At 41.2% G+C, this 17,109-nt stretch overlaps 1 protein-coding gene across 12 annotated transcripts in view; it reads right to left on the reverse strand.

Moving 5' to 3' along the window:
• CLASP1 (cytoplasmic linker associated protein 1) overlaps positions 1-17,109 on the reverse strand; it is a 277,780-nt gene that overhangs the window by 68,232 nt on the left and 192,439 nt on the right. For 8 of the 12 annotated variants that reach the window (XM_047869151.1, XM_047869156.1, XM_047869149.1 and 5 more), the window contains 3 exons: positions 16,940-17,107; positions 2,923-3,026; positions 974-997 (listed from right to left, as the gene is read on the reverse strand). In XM_047869151.1, the coding sequence (XP_047725107.1) occupies positions 974-997; positions 2,923-3,026; positions 16,940-17,107 (296 nt within the window). The remainder of the gene's footprint in view (positions 1-973; positions 998-2,922; positions 3,027-16,939; positions 17,108-17,109) is intronic. The other 4 variants (XM_047869157.1, XM_047869158.1, XM_047869155.1 and 1 more) reach the window with 1 other exon arrangement.

A 17,109-nucleotide genomic window follows, 5' to 3' on the forward strand; every position in this document is an offset into this window, starting at 1 on the left:
CACTCTCCCCATCTTTGAAATAACAGTAACGATACCTCTCACACGCTTGTTGCGAGGATATAACGGAAGGATATGCTAACTAACCTGGGCCAGCCCCTGCCACACTGCAAGTAAGTGTGCCCACCGGCCCCTTTCACAATCCAAACCAATAGATCTTGAGCACGGTCAATGGGAAAATTTGTTTGAATATTCATGCTTCCTTAAGAAAGTCTAAAACTGAAATGTCAGAACAGAGTAGCCCCTGTCAAAGGATTCTTAAATTATCTGAACACAAATAGGCTTCCTGTAGATCCTTCATTTGTTTCTCTTACCCTGAATATAAAACTGGAAGTTAAGCCCATAAATAATATAGCAAAAGCTAGTAAACTGATAAAATACAATTTTCCCTAAAAGAAAAAAAAAGTTATTGGCCAAAACCATACAAATGTAATCTTTTTTCTTTTTCTCCCCCCAAATGTAATTTTCTAATTAACACGGCTTGTCCATCCATCACAACTTGCTCGGGACAGTTCTGTCTTATGCCTCTTGTCCCAGCATAGTTATGAATAGTAGTCCCCCCTTTCACAATCATCCTTGTTAGGGTGGTAAATTACAAGATCATCTTATTTATGTATAAACTAGATCCATAAAATAAGAAAAATGTTGAATACATCCATCCATGAAATAAGAACATTAACAGTAGACACAAACTGGGTTAATAAATAAAATAAAACACTGATAGGAGAAGGAGCAGAGCTTGACATAAAAAAACCAAAAACCAAAAAAAACCCAAAAAACAAAAAAGAACTAGAACAGATGAGAGAGGAGACTGATTCCATCGCTAACAACAGCTTCACTAGACTGGACAAATCGTAATTCAGATCAGGATTTCTACATTATACTACACACTGTGTTGCTTTCACTAGCTCCTAAAGGAAATATACTTGCAACAGAAAAAAATGAAGTTGTAAAACAAAAGTTAAAGCACTGGTACCTTGCTCCTGGAGTCTCCTAACAGCTGTAGGCAGGAAAATATTGAAGGATGGGGAAAAAGCATAGAGAATTATGTCAGAAGCATATGTGGGGATTGTTCTTGCAACAAAAGTGTACAGCAAAACATATCTTAGCAAACCAAAAATACAGGTTAGCAAGCAATTCATATCAAGCGAATAATAACAAAGAACGCTTTCACAATGGCATCTCCTAGCCCTTCCTACACCTCCTAGAAACGCCTTCTAGTACTTGCCATACTCCTTTGCTATGCTAAAAACTCCCCCCACCGCCGTGGTACATCTCTAAAGTCACTGTTAATTCTACCTATTCCCATGCTAGCTTCTGTCTGCCCTGGGGCTTCTATCCTGGGAAGCACATCTGTGTACCATTCCTGAGCTCTCTCTTCTGCAGCGGGTCACTCGGGGAGACCAGGCAGTTTGCACAAAGAGTAAATAAGGGCAGCCTGAGTGGGCTGACGGCTAGAGCTCAGAGAAAAGCCCAAGCCAAGGAAAGCCCAAGCTCAAGTTCTCAAGTCCGACTCTGGCTCCTAGCACTTGGTGCACAGTCCCTTGCGCAGCTCTTTAAAGAGCGAGGGAGGGAACTCCCCCACCTTAACTGGAAGTCCCATTTAACTAAGGGTTTTGCACATCCATCATTTCCCCCCACTCTGACCTCCAAATAGGGTCCCTGAATAAGTAAGCGATTCCCAGTGCTGCAGCTTGGAAGGAAGAATCTCTTCCCAGAGTTCTGTTCCAGCTCATGACTCTGAAGTCAAAGCCATGGTTAAAGCAATTATCCTGAACTCCAGTACCTGCCAGGAAAAAAGCCCTTCTGCACAGAAGGCCGATGAATAGAGCTGGCCAGGCAGCCCCTGCTTACAGGAAAAGCATCGGGAGAGTGGCACACTGCTTGCTCACAGTCGCTTGTCAAAGCACCCTGACTGCGCAAGAATAAATGAGGGCGACACAGGAAGGGGTGAAAGCGAGAACCCGTGCAGCCAGGGGCTGTAACAGTTTGATCAGATGCAAAACACGGCTGGGTTTAAAACTTCTGGTTCTGAAACCAGATACTTTTTTCCCTTAGAAAGACAATGTATCTTAAAACAGCACAAGTAAGGCCAGAGATCAGACAGTTCTAAAGAGGATCTGCTTTAAATGCTGAGCACATCAACCAGAATATGCTAGAGGCAGTGTCACTGCCAGTTGAAATGCATCTTTAGAAGGCAATCTGACCACAAGCTGATTCTACCAGGGAGTGTTTTGCTATAACCACAAACTGAAGGATCTCTAACTGCTTTATATTATTATTATTATTATTATTATTATTATTATTATATATTTTTAGGAACTACATTATACTGAGGCGAAAACATTCCACCAGAGCTTTATGTCCTCAGAGTCCATTGGCATTAACGTTTGGCAAAGTTCCCTTAACAAGGACTTAATGACTCATTTTAAAAGACGAAACAAATGTAAAATTGTATGGAACAACTAGTGTGGTCATCGAATAAGTGTGAGATTTTCAAACCACTCACACTGTTACCTACTATTATAATGATGTGTTTAGGCTATGCCATCAGAGCCTGTAAAGCAATAGAAGCCACAGAATGAAAAAAGGAAACGCTGAAAAAAAAAAAAAAACATGGAGAAAAAAGGGAAAAAGAAGCAGCCCAATGACATCAAAACTTCCTTGACATTGAAGAGCACAGAAGAAATACTTGATGCTAGTGTTTTCTGTAAGGCCAATCTTCACTTCTGTACAGGGATCCAAGTTTCAAAAGAAAGAGATAATAATACAAGTTTACACGTTATTTACACAGGGTGTACACAATATTTACACAATTCACACAGTGCCGGGGATGCCTGAGGACGCGGATTTGGAGGCGATCTTCTGTGAGGAAAATGGCGGATGAGTAAGTCAGAGAGACTCCGCACGCGCTGTGACTCTTACCAAAGCATCAGCGACAGCAGCTTCAAGGTCTGTACTCGTGCTCAAAACCCGCATGGCATTCACAGAGCCAGGTATTCTTCCTGCCTGGCCAAGCCCAAACCGGTCTATTCAAAAAACAAAACCAAAGATATGTCACTTTAATTCACATTTTCTCAGTTGTTTGCAGGGGCTCCTGCCTCTTCCCACCTACTGGACAGAGGCACTGGAAAGTCTCTAGCCACACGTAACTACACTTCCCTTGCAGTCCTAACTAGACCTGACTTGTTCACCAGCGGCAGAGGTCAAGCTGTTCGCGCTGAATGCTATCGTGCCACAAAGCGTCCTGACAACTGAAATGGCTCTTTAATTATGTTTTGTTTTGTTAAAGTGTTGAGACTTGGGAGAGAGGGGAGCTTATTCTAGAAGTGAGCTGGGTGGTGGCATTGACTCTTTTGATCTATTTAGCATTCCCTCTGGAGGCAAGTGGCCCTGATGTTCGGGTCAAACTAATTAGGGAGCTTCGTGGTTTGACAAGTGAGTTCTAATGCAATGTGTAATAAGAAGTTAAAATTTGAAACTAATGTGTTCAATTGATCTCTGCAAATTTTCGTCAGTGCCACTACTGTTTAACTGTTCTTATTAACTGAGCTCAATTAATTTTGGGTACTTGTTCATGATGCCTGTGTCACCAAAGGTTATTTAAAATTCATTTTATTCAAAGTCTTCAATGATCATCAGAAAAAGCTAGTATCTCCACTGCAAACCATTAATCACTCAGATAACATGAATATAAAACTTTCCTGAGTCTCTCAGAGGATTTGAATTTCAAATGATAGTCTTTATACATGTAAACAAAATGGATACAATCCAAGGAATTTAAAACAAATTCCAGCAGTTTAATTATTTTAAGTTCCATTATGTTAAGGATCATGGACAAAGAAGGCAAACTTTTTACAAGTCCCATTATGTCAGGTGAGCAGCCTTCCTTGAGAGGTGCTGAGCTTGGAGCTACATACAACAGGAGAAAAGTTCATATAAAAATCATACTTCCTAAGTGTCTCACACCTATTTACTGGCAAACGTTTCTTATTTAAAACACTAACGTGTAAAAAAAAAAAAAAAATCTTTGAAGAAAAATGTTAGATAAAAAAATGCTTTCTTTTTATGAACAAATAAGACACTGTTTGGACTATATACAAACATATATATATATTCTCATAATGAAGCATTTAGGGGAAAAGGAAAGCTAAATCTGCTTTACATGAGTTGATCTTTCTTGTAAAGTGATAGGTTTAAAACTCTGGATATGTAACGAGAGTTCTCTAGGAAACAAGAAGTTTCAAAGTGAGGTGTTCCTTAGCTCATTAAACATGTCAGTTTCAAAATTTTCACCTTCCAGCGCCACAGAAAGGGGAAAAAATTTAAACACCGCTAACCAAAACGTTATACACTCATGAATTTTTATAAAGAAACAAAAATTGTATGTTATACTATCCCCTTTTTTAATGTACTTGTTGGTCAGACTGCATGATGTCTTAAGTCATTATGTAAAAGATGATTAAATGTGCCATATAAGAGACCACAAAACAATAATATCTAGATGTCTCCCTATATATATATATATATAATATCTAGATGTCTCCATATATATATATATATGTGTGTGTGTGTGTGTGTATTATCAGTTGAAATATAAAACTCATGTAAATTTGAAATTTGCTGTGCATATAGTTTTATACATCATCTTTGTTCTTTTTTCCATTAAAAAAGGGTAGATAGTAAGGGATTTATGAGTAACAAAATGAAAGTAATTCAGTTATAAGCCATTTAAAAATTACCCAGCATAAACTTAAATAAAACAGACTCTAAAACAATTAAAAAACAAAAAGTATATCACATGCCAGCAATTCCTGCTCCAGGGATAATACTGATATTTTGCTTTTAGACACAAAATTAAAGCTGTAAGAACAATGCAATTACTTTGTGCTTCCCAGATGCATCCAGCTCCGCCATACAGTGACTGCACGTCACTGGATAGATGTCACAGATCATTTGAATTTCAAATCTGAGGGGGAAATGCTTGTCTGGATTTGAGCAAGGTTACAAGCCTTTTGTTTTCACCAGACCACAATCTCTTCTACGCTCTCACTGCTCTTGTGTTATCGTGAAGCTCCGTTCCCCGAGACGGATGCGTGTGCCTGTGCCCTCATCTTCTGGAGGGTGTACCCAACAGAGTGTAAGTAATAAAATGCACAGCCCGCGTCACTTTGAGGAAGAACAGAGAAAGTAACTCCGTGAACGGGTGACAGTTGTCACCATCAATAGTCTGTGACTTAATACATACTGCCATGCTCAGGTGAGGAACTCTGACTCAGGTCAGTAGGGACTGTTAGCATATAAAAAGCCAGCACACTTATATATTTCTGTATGCTTACTTTTTGCCCCAAATGGCTAACCAGGGGATTTTTGGTATCGTTAAAGCGGGCTGGGATGAAACATTTGGGGACCACAGGCTGCAAAGGCTACCTTCGGCCTGACCTGATTATCTGAATCGTGACCTTGTTTTTCCGTAAGTTTAGGACAGTATTTATACCTGTGAAATTATGTATTCTGTGATTTGGGGCGTCTGGTAACTAGATAGTTCCTCCAGATCACCAGAACCTGACACTAATAATTAACATCAGTAATCACCACTTTTTGGGAGCAAAGACTTTGGAAATGCAAGACTGTTGGATGACACCCATACCCTATTTCCCCAAAGGGACTTTTCATGATACCTATTTTGGGTGCTTGTTCTCCTGAGGGAGGGACTAAAAAGAGGGGGAAGAAGCCCTTCCCCGTGTTTCTGTTTTGTTTTCACATAAACATGAGCACTGGAGAGATGATGTTGTCAAACAGGCGATAAAGCATCTACGGCCTATTAACAGAACCATAAACATTCAACAACGGAAAAAAACCAAAGCACACTGGGGAAAACAAACATGAAGTGCATACATGCCAAGTGCTAGGCGACACTGACGGAAACAAATGCTAGAATGAGCGTGAGACGGGACGTATGAAGAAGCCGAATCATGCAGTTAGCACTTGTTCACCTGACTGCCCAACAGACTCAGCAGTGGAGAGGGCACTAGTGGACCTGGAATGACGTCGAGAGGCTGCAGGTAAAAGGAACGGCAACACCCACAGGATTAACACACGAGTACCCGACACAGAAAATGCCACAGTCTGAAGGAAACGCAGGGACTGCTCCCAACAAGGCCATGTTTTCTCATGAACGGAAATGGCGCTGGAGATGAATGGATAGCAAGTGCCGATCCCCAAGCTCCGCGGCAGCCTGCTGGCTCTCACACGGCTGTTACACACACAGGCACAACGAAGGCACCGTCTGCGGTGCCTAAGCTCAGACTCCACGTTTATATTCGCACCGCGAAGCCTCAGTCAGCCGTTATGGAAGTATGCAACATGAAGGACGTCAGGAGTCACAGAGCACCGTCTATACCCGGTGGAGCATCAGGAGAATGGATTATTTACTCAGCTCACAAGATGCCTCATCGGTACTTGATGCATATGCGACCATGCACCAAACACAAAAGCATAAAGGTTCATAACGTTATTTGAACAGAAATGGAAGGAAGTCACAAGAGAGGGGGCTCAACAAATGAAATCCTGTGTTCCCCCAATTTTTGCTGTTTTTCTGCACGAAAATCCTAACGATTAACGAACTTGTCGTTTCACCGTTGGGAATTTAGTCGGAACGGGTTTAAGGAGCTTTCTTGGCGAGGCATTGGCAGTACTCTGGCTAACCGCGCACCAGCTCCGCACGACAGCTGGGGGCGAGTCCTGCTTTGGTCACAAGCAGCGGGACGACCTTGGGCGAAGCTCTACATCTCTGTGTCTCAGCTTCCGCATCTGGAAATGTGCTAAAAAGGGTACGTACCTCTTGGGAGTAGAGACAGGTGCGAGAGATCTTATATAAGGCACTTAAGGCAGTGCCGGGCACTGAGTAAAATGGTGGTAGCGGTAGCAGTGGGGGCCGGTACGCTGCTGGTGCTGGCGGTGGCAGCGATGGTTACGAGTAAACTGCGACTTACATGTCTACGTTAAATATCACGTGATTAGCAGATATTCACGAGCGAATTAATTCAGCAATCGGAGGAATTACATGCTCAACTCCGTCTTCACATAGAGAGAATAACTCTCAGAAATAACCATGAAACTGACTTGGTTCGAATCACCAATTTCTGGAGCAGAGTGCCATGCAGTATATGGTTCCTTACCTCAGGGAAAAAACCCCAAGAGATAATACGCTTACACTCCTTACTCTGAAAGGAACCCGGTGGTTGCATCATGGGAAATTCCCAGGTTTGACAAACAAAGTACTACCCAGCAGTGCTACCACTTCTCACCTATGCTAACAGAGTGCAGTATCCTGTGCACGTGAACACTTCCGTCTCGTTGTAAAATACCAAAACCTCAAACTCTTGGACAGAATTTAAAAAAAAAAAATTTTTTTTTAAAGTAATCTCCACACCCAACACAGGGATCAAACTCACGACCCCGAGATTGTGTCACATGCTCTACCGACTGAGCCAGCCAGGCGCCCCCATAATTTTATTTTTTTAAGCTCATGTCACTTGATGAAAATGCACGTATCTTCATAAGTGGTACGAGTGGCATCAAATAGCAAAAGCTACCTCGTGGATAAGGACAAATTTCTACCAGCTCATAAAAAGAGAATTTCTAATTCCTCAGGATGCACAAAAATAAACTGGCAATCTCTAAAACAGATATAAAATAATCACTTTCCTTAAACAAACAAACTGGCAAAATATTTTTTAAGACTGAAGCATACCATTTACTGTGCAACGTATCACTGCCATATCCTGGTAGTTTAAACTGGAAATACCTTTTAAGCCTGAAGGTTGCTTAGAAAGTCGTCCTTTGGTTCTGTTTCAACAGGCTATTCTACAGTAAATCTGTCATGGAATGAATCCTTTGTTCTCAAGTGAACACCCAACAATGGAATCCGAGGTGGACCCTCTTACAATCAGAGCCTGATTTACAGCTGAGCCCTTACTTTCATTTTGATATTGTCACTGTAACCACATAAACATCCTTATTAAAATGGTCCAAGATAACTTTGTAACAAAAAAAAGCAAACTTAAAACCAGTGTATAATCACCAAAATGTAATTATTTTCACACACACACCCCCACCAACCTTTTTTTAAACAAAACCTGGCTATATAAACTCACCCAAAGGGGCACTAACACAAATATCTCACTAATTTACAGAGAGGGTGGGAAACAATGATTAACGTGAATAAGAAGGAAACTTCATATTGTCTAAAGGGCACAGTTAGCTCCCCTGGACACCACCTTCAGGGACTGAGCTATGAATTCCCATGGCTTAACTCCAAACCTGGAAATCGTAATTGAGAAACATTACCAGACACTTTCTCTGTGCTTAAGCCTGGAGAGAAAGTATTTAATACACTTCCGAGGAACAAATGAAAGACGCTAAATTATCAGAACTTTCAAATGAGGCAAGGGAGCAGCCAAGCTTTGAAGTCAGACTGGATTCAAAACCTAGCTCCACCATTTAGCTGTGTGACCTGGACAGCTGGCTTACTCTCCCTCAGTCTCTGTTCTGTCATTCATAAAAAAGGGATAATGGTAACACCCGTCCCAGAGTGTGAACAGGTACCTGCTCAGATGGGGGGCCGTGTGCACGAGGACCGCTCTTGTTCTTGCTGGGTAAAAGTTTTACAGACAGATTTACCCCAAGGAGGAAAAGAGGGCATGCCTACAAACTCAGCTGACAGGATGTTAACTCTGCCCTGACCAACAGAAAGCACGTGCTGATGCTAGTTTGTTAGGAAAGGGCAACGCCTCATCCACATCTTCTGTCCTGGTAGGAGCGACTGCACATTTCACCATTCTGGGCTGTCACCAAGACCCTTACGCAGATCAATTTCACCAAAGAAAGTGAAAACCAGACTGGATCACTCAAGTACTCAGGGTTCGATTAGGAACTCAAGAATTCAGCACACCTTGCCTGGTCCACTGACCACATCCTGGATTACAAAGGATGCTTCCGTGGACAGTAACAAAAATACCAGTGCATATAGGAAAGAAAAACATGGAACTGCCTCTAAGAGACCGAATAACCAATAAGCAGATTGAATTGTTCACTTATAACAGGTTGTTTAGAAGGCCAAATAGTCAGCAAGGACGCAGAGATATACAGCCTTAACTTAAAAGGAAAAATCACCAGTTCATTCAGAAAAAAAATCATCACTGCTGCCCCTAATTTGTTGAGAATTCTGTTCTGCTGCTTCAGATTGCTGTGGAGTAGCTGGTGTGTTCAAGGTGAGTCGCTCCACTTGGGATCTCATGCTAATCAGGTAGACTATCTCACAAAGGCATCTTCTCACTAAGTCAAGTGACCCATGTGGCCTGGCTTTAAGTTCATAAAGGACAACGGGTCATAAGGAAGTATTATTGCTACTGATGGGATAAAAGGATATTAGAAAGAAGTGTATGACATCAGGAGAAGAACGAGGCAAATATTAAGACTGTGTGCTTTTGATCTATCATCCAGCTTCTGGGGTGACATTTTTTATATTTGAAAGACCTAATGTCTAATGTCACATAATTAGAGTCAAAATAATAGACTGCTGCAGTCCACAATTCCATATAACAACGTCAGGCCTAGGCCTAATCTTATAATTTCCACCTGTCATGCTTATCAGGAGGAAAATATACAGCTTTACAGCAATTAATGTGGCGAAGAACTGAAACACAGTTACTGGAGAATACAAAATGGTTTTTTTTGCAAACGTATATGCTCTTTCTAGGGGTCTTGGGGGATTAATAATTTGCACTAGGTAAAAATATATGTCCATTTTAGACTACTGAGCCTGAAAAGAAAAGGCAAACACAGTATTTCATAAAGGAAATATGTTTCTCTTTTGTCTGTTTTTCTCGAATCCTAAAAACTGTGAAAATACAAATTCTGGCTGTAAGAGAGACGGAGCGTTGTGGACAAGCAGCCCCAAACCGGCACATGGCTCGTGACCCGAGATAAGGTACTGACACCACCTTATGGCGACCAACTGTTGTAAATTCCTGCCCTGGGATGGCATCAGGTCACAGACATTGCATAGCCTATTGAGCCCAGGAAGAATGAAAATCTCTGATTAACAATAAACGTTGTAAAGTCGTACACTGTGCTGTACACATAAGCAGTTTATCAAAAAGCTACTGTGGGCTTGCTTTAAAGAAAGCACTGAAATGACTCGCTTAGCCAAGGCATGGCTAGTACCTTCTGCCACAAGGCTTTTTAGATTAATATTATCAGCCCTAAACTGAGCACATTTCATTTCCTAGACATTCTCATGATTTTAATTTTTTTCCGTCTTTGAACTGAATCACATGTGTCCTGACCTTTGGTGAAATTAAACACAAACTGTCGAAATTCAATGACAGAGGATAAATTTTGGATTAGCTCTACTGTTAAGAAGCAATTGACTTTGGCTGAGCGTCCCCTTAGGTTAGAAGTGACCACAAGACGGGTTTGCCTGTCTGCCAACCTGGATGCTGGCAGGTGGTCACAAATGGCAACAGTACAGAGTGAAGTGGTGTTTTTTTCCTCCCATATATAAAAACTGGAAACTGCCAAAATTCAAGCATGCAGAGGGGGGCAACAGAGGGTAACTAGGGAGGAGGAAAGAAAGAAGAAAGGACCACAAGGACAGGAGAGGAAGGACAGCAGGTCATTCCGCCTCGCAGTGTGTGGGACAAGCATTGGGAGCAGGGCAAGGAACTCTGCTCTGAGAGCCAGCGCCTACGTGTACTCACCGAGTGGAGGAAAGCCCCGAGCGGGGCTCGTATCGCGGCTGCTCTCACAGCTGGTATTGCGGCTGCACCCCTGACTCATGCTGGGTCGAGGGATACGGCTGCTCCGTGCTAGTGTGCAGCATGAGGGGTTTCAGAGAAGGTGAAGAAGTTTAATGAAGACAGAAAAACTCACAAAACGTCAGTTACATTCCGTTAACGTAATCATGACATTGCCCGCGCCGGGGGTTCGTCGTGAGGACTCTCCCCGCTGAGGCCTCACTGACTCGCGTGCTGACAACAGGAGAGGGTCTGTGTAAAAACTCGATTATGCTCAATGCTTCGGAAAGCTGTGGGGTTTTTTATGGAGGTGAAATAACACCTAAATGTAAGAAATGAAAAGAAAGCTTTCCAAAGAACAATCAGGAAATACAAGGTCAAAAGCGTTTCAGAAAATGATCATTTTTTACAGCTTTAGCCAACTTCTCATCAAGATGATAAAAGACTAAAGCCATTTTCATATACGCTCTGTTGTTAGAAAGATAATTTACTTTGGGTTAAAAAGCAGAATAAAGGCTCTGGTCACTGAAATACATGAACTTACCTAATTAAAAGGAAGGGGGCTCATCTTTCTAGCCTGGGCTTCTTTACAAAGAGAAGTCCTAAGGACTGACTCAGCTGGAGAACCTGCCCACTCCAAGTAAGTATCTAGATGCTTCCAACATACTTAATTATCTAAACCAGCAAAAACAAAGGGTTGGGATTGCTATCCCTTTATTTACTGGTCCCAACATTTAATCTCTGCTTTTTCTATGGGAACCCAAACAGGTTTGCCTGTGGTCCCCTACTCAAGCACTCTTATCCAGCACGCCTTACACATGAGTCGACAGCATGTGAACTACAATCCCAATATTCGTGCTAAAAGATCCCCCCACTGGCCTAAGAACAGCCAATTACTGTATGATTATCCACGGATAACTTTATTATACTCATTCGTTATACTGCAATAAAATCATCTGTGGATAATGGATTAACAATGACTGTATTGTCATGTTATAAAATGCTGAGAAGACAGAGTCACATGAATAACTGAAGGTCTAACACAACTGGGCGGTAAAGCTCAGAGAAGACCATGATGTTTTTGGTTTTTAATTTAATTTGAGGAACAAAGACACAACTGGAAAAATACTCAGAAATGATCCTGCATACTGAATGTGGGGACAATAAATATGTCCATCTTGAGTGGGTCTACAATTCTGGGCTGGACAGAAATGTCTTCCTGAAAACTTTGGAAAAAATAAACTTGGTTCACTGATGTAAAAGCAGCCATGTTTATTATATGGTAATGAGTATGGCCTATGATTTCAGAGCCAAGGTGGATTTACTACATGAGCAAACTGGAACAAGAACGTCTTACAAACCAGAATCATTAAATTCCTTGACAAAGGAGAACACGGAAGTGAGAAACCAAACCAGCTCCCCACTGTGGTCTCTGTTCAGTGGTAGAGTTGAATCAGACCCTACAGTTATGTGACAGACGTCCCAACGCTTGGTCTGCACTGGCAAGCAAGGAAAAACTCAAGCGCAGGAATGCAATCTGAGCAAATCCGTCAAGACGGGCCTCAGTGGGACTCGCCAGTGCTTCCTACATTCTCCTTCATTTTGCCACAGTGACGTGGAGGCACTCAAAGCAGCAGTGACTATTTGATCAACAGATTCTTCCTGATAATTCTAAACCAGCTCCTGTGATGAAGGCAAAGGCACATGGCCTGAATGTTAAAAGCCTCAAAAAACGAGGGAGCACCCACTGATACCAACACATGGGAAGTGGCCTAGAACCTATTAAGAAATGTTGCTTATCCCTAAGAGGATCAATACCACATCCAATTTGTGAAATGACCTCCCTGGTCCAGCCACTTTGCCTCTCCTGTCTCAGCCACCCCCCTAGGAATGTTGGAAGAAAGAACCCAATCAATTAAATGAGAAGGGTACTGTGACATAAGGTACCTACATGAGCACCTCCAAGTTCCTTACTAAAAGGCATAACGAAAATCTTATCTTATTCCACCACCCACTCTAAAACAAATAATCAAAAACAATAAAAACAGCCCTGATGGGTGTTTCACACATGCATACACTCAAGTTGAGCATTTTCTTATGGGTCTTGACTGATTACTTGTTACTCTGCTTCCACTCCCTTCCTTCAATTAATGCACATGCTAGAACAATGGGAAATCCCTGCTCTCTCCCAGGCTGAGCCTGCTTTGTGAAGGCAAAAAAGAGCATGAAAAGGGATAAGCAGACATGCTCAGAAACAATAATCTGCATAATTCTTAACAAGGTTTACCCTCTTACTATTTCAGCCAGAGAAAGTTAAGTCACCCATTCGTGCTGACTGGCTTCTTCAACATAGGCTAGTAGTGTTACTACATATACAGAGAGAATTCTGTTTACAATTTTCTAAACATCTGCCCACAGTTGCCCCATGTGTCATTAACGAGTATCAGTGATGACAGCAATAGTTCAAATGCTGGGTAATTTAAAACATGAGAGGAGTAACGCCTATGTCTAATACCATTTCCAAAGACCACTCTACACGGAGGATTTTAAGAAGTATATCCATAAATGATTTTTATAAACCCAATTAACTAGGTGGTCAAAGCTAAAAAACAACATACCAAATTAACCTCATTAGGGAGTGCCAAAACTGTTCTCTGGGAGAATACGTGATGTGAAGGCATAACAGAAGAGGGAGACACGATGAAGAGACGCTTGCTGTGTGACTTTCTGGAAGCAGTATTCTTAGGTGATTCTGTGGTGCTGTGCTTACAGGAAAGGCCGGGAAGCCTTGAAAACCCATTTGATGGGCTTTCATTTCTTAAGAGACACTATACTTCTGTAGAGTTTTAAGGGAATCCTGACTTCTGCCCTTTAAGGCAGAGATGAGTCCTACCAGAACTCCCATCAAAAGCAAAAGTCCAAGAGGAATAATGAGAACTACCCTGAAGTACATCTATAGTCTGTTATTTTCATGTTTTGGTCTTGCACACAGGAGTCTAATTTAACAGGGGACACTGACACCTGTAAATTTTTGTTTTCAAAATATTTTTAACCAGAAAATCCAAAAACATTTTAAATGTATATCCACAGGATGTAAGCTACCAACAATCAAAAGTTTTTATTGCCTTCTCAAGACATGAGTGGAAGGAAACTAAGCTTCCAAAATATAATTGCTATAGACATTACCTATTTGTACGACTTTATTAAAAAAATTTTTTTAACGTTTATTTATTTTTGAGACAATGCGAGAGACAGAGTACAAGCAGCGGAGGGGCAGACAGAGGGAGACACAGAATCTGAAGCGGGCTCCAGGCTCTGAGCTGTCAGCACAGAGCCCAACATGGGGCTCAAGCTCACGAACTGTGAGATCATGACCTGCGCCGAAGTCGGACGCTTAACCGACTGCGCCACCCAGGCACTCCATTGTACAACTTTATTATCCATCAAAAACGGAGTAAAACTCCAAAATGAAACAATTTATAATCTATTCTATTTGGCTGAACAGTTTGTGAAGGAATAAATTGCCAAGAAAAAAGAGAGCAGCAGGGTTTTATTCTGTTTCTTGGTTATATGACAGGAATTACATCCTGTTTTACAGCTTAAGAAACCTTACATGCTGAAGAAGAAGATATTTGGTGTCATTTTTACCACAGATGAAGCATAGCTGAACCAAACATAATTTGTAGATAATTTGTAGAATTAATTCTCAGTGCAAATTCCAAGCCTAGTTTAGCAATGATTAAAACTATTAGTTGGTTTGGGCACAAAAGGAAATACTCTTAAAAGTTGCTTACCCTTTTTCTCTAAGTATTTCTATTTAAAGTTGCTATACAATGAACCAAATGTTTATAGACACATAGGCATACACCCACTACTGACTAAATGATCACAACAGTGGACAATCTACTGCTAAAGATACTAATATATGCGACACCGTATAAAATGGAATCTCTCAGCAGTACTATAGGAAGAAGTGGAAAGATTTACTCATTTATCTACCTTTGTATCTATGTATGTTCTCACCATGTACAGAAATTTAAATAAAATACCTTTTTAAGTCAGAATGACATATATGACCTCTAAGCTTTACACATAACTACTCCCCCTTAATGGGCATCAAGGTGAGAACTTTCTTCAAAATATTGTTTCAAAAAAGAACTCTTCAGAAGAAAATAGGTTCCTATTCAGTTTTTACTAATGGATGATGTTTCACAGTACCTCTTGTAAATGCTTATTAAGTGTTGTCTTTTCAACTATCCATAACACAAAATTCATAGTTAAAACCATGAAATACCAGGTCCTAGAGTTATGTCAGACAACCTAGGGTGGCTTCTTTCCCAATTTCAGGAAGAAGGTAAAAATGGCACCTTTAATCATATGAAAAGTAAAATCCCGAAAAAGCAAAGAATTTTTAAAAGGATGAAACTACTCTGGATTGCCAAGAGACATTCCATACATTTAATTAACTACTGAAAAAGGACAGCCAAAACCTCACCACCAGGTATGAAATCAAATGCATTTTCCAAACAAAACTAGATCCAAACATAACACGTTACAGCCTCACATCTGAAATTTAGACATTCCAGTCATGATATTTTCTCTGGTTGTATCCATGTAACTTGTAATCACTGGATCCAAATAATTTGTCAGCTCAGGGACCATGCTATGTAACACCCAACAGAAAGCTGAGATCATGTACAATGAACAAAACCACTGCTTGAATACGTTTCAAATTTGCTTTGGAAATGTTAGTCAAACCAACTCCTACCCATTCCACTTCTTAAATATGTGCCCCTGCCTTCTTGTAGCTCAGGCGGCCTGTAAGGACTTTCATGAGCTGGACCCTCCCAGCCCACCTGCCCTCCTCTTGCACTCACCCTGACCAACTCCCTTTGCTGTAGCCAAATGAACGACCTGTGCCTCTCACAGCCCATTATGCTCCCTCCCATCTCACTGTTCCGGCACACGCTCCTGTCTGCCCTAGAACACCATTCTCCTCATCTCTGTCCCCCGCCTAATCTTACCTTACTCACCATCAAAATGACCTATTCTGGGAAGCCTCTCCTAGCAGGCAATCTGGGAGAAGTGGGGCAGACAAGGGCACTCCGTTTCTGTGGTTCCAGAGCAGGGCAGACAAGACACTCCGTTTCTGTGGCCCCAGAGCACTATGTCACAGTATCTACTATACTGTCTCTCACGTTTCCACCCTTAGGACCACAAGTTCTTTGAAGTCAGAAGCTACATCTATTTTATCTTCTGATCCTAAGGTGTAATAAAGTGCCTGGTGCATCACAGGAAACATTCACGTGAAAGTTGCTGATGAGATAAATAAATGAGAACAAGAAGCCGACAGGACTTAAGAATACAGCAGTACTCTGATGTCACATTAATAGATTTTTATCCTTAGGAAGCAGGTAGAAATATAAGAAAGAGTATGAACACAGATTTCTCATAATATATTACAAAAGACTTCTTAGTACTAAATAGGTGGTGTATAATTTAGATTTGAATAGAATAAAAGGTCTCTAAGCTGCTGAGAGTAATTCACGTAATTCTACTCATTGTCACAGAGAAACTAAATACTGTAACACGAAAGTATCATATATTTGACTTTAATTTATTCCTAGGTTTCATGTTCGAACAATACTATGTCAAAAGTAACTACTCCTGTTCTTTTGACCATAAGTTCCACCAAACAGGTTAGAGAAGATCAAAATCAAAATAAATGTGGACCCTACAAATTGCTTTTGAAAACATACACAGATTAATGGAGACTTAGTGCTAATCCATGAAAAAAAGGATGAAAAGCAACAATGCTGCTAACTGTGAAGATAACAATCCTGCCCACTCCCCCAGTTCTAACATTCTGTGAGAGCTCTCAGGTACAAAAGCCCAGAGGGATCTAATTCTTTCCCGTCAATCTGAACGGTGAGGCCCATGTATTTTTTAGTTGTAACTCAAACCTGAACAGGCCATAATCTGTAAAAAGCGCAAATCAGAATATCTTTTTAACACAGGCAAAGTGACACCCCCAGTTCAAAAGTAAATCTCTACTTCCAACATTAGACAAAGCCATTAGATTATAATAAAAATTACCACCAAGTTAGGAATGATATTTCAAGGTCTTTGAGGATCCTTACCTAATCCTATCCGGTTTGGACTGGTTTCTCGGCTACATCCCTGACTCCTGGGGATCTTGCTTCGTTTCTCTGAAGAGGGAGTCACGGGCGGGCCTCTTGAGGAACCCCCGGCAAGGCCACCATAACTACTTCCCAACAATTTTCCTGGGGAACTTGACCGGCTGCCAGCT

Source organism: Prionailurus viverrinus, chromosome C1, assembly GCF_022837055.1.
Source record: "Prionailurus viverrinus isolate Anna chromosome C1, UM_Priviv_1.0, whole genome shotgun sequence".
Lineage (NCBI taxonomy): Eukaryota > Metazoa > Chordata > Mammalia > Carnivora > Felidae > Prionailurus > Prionailurus viverrinus.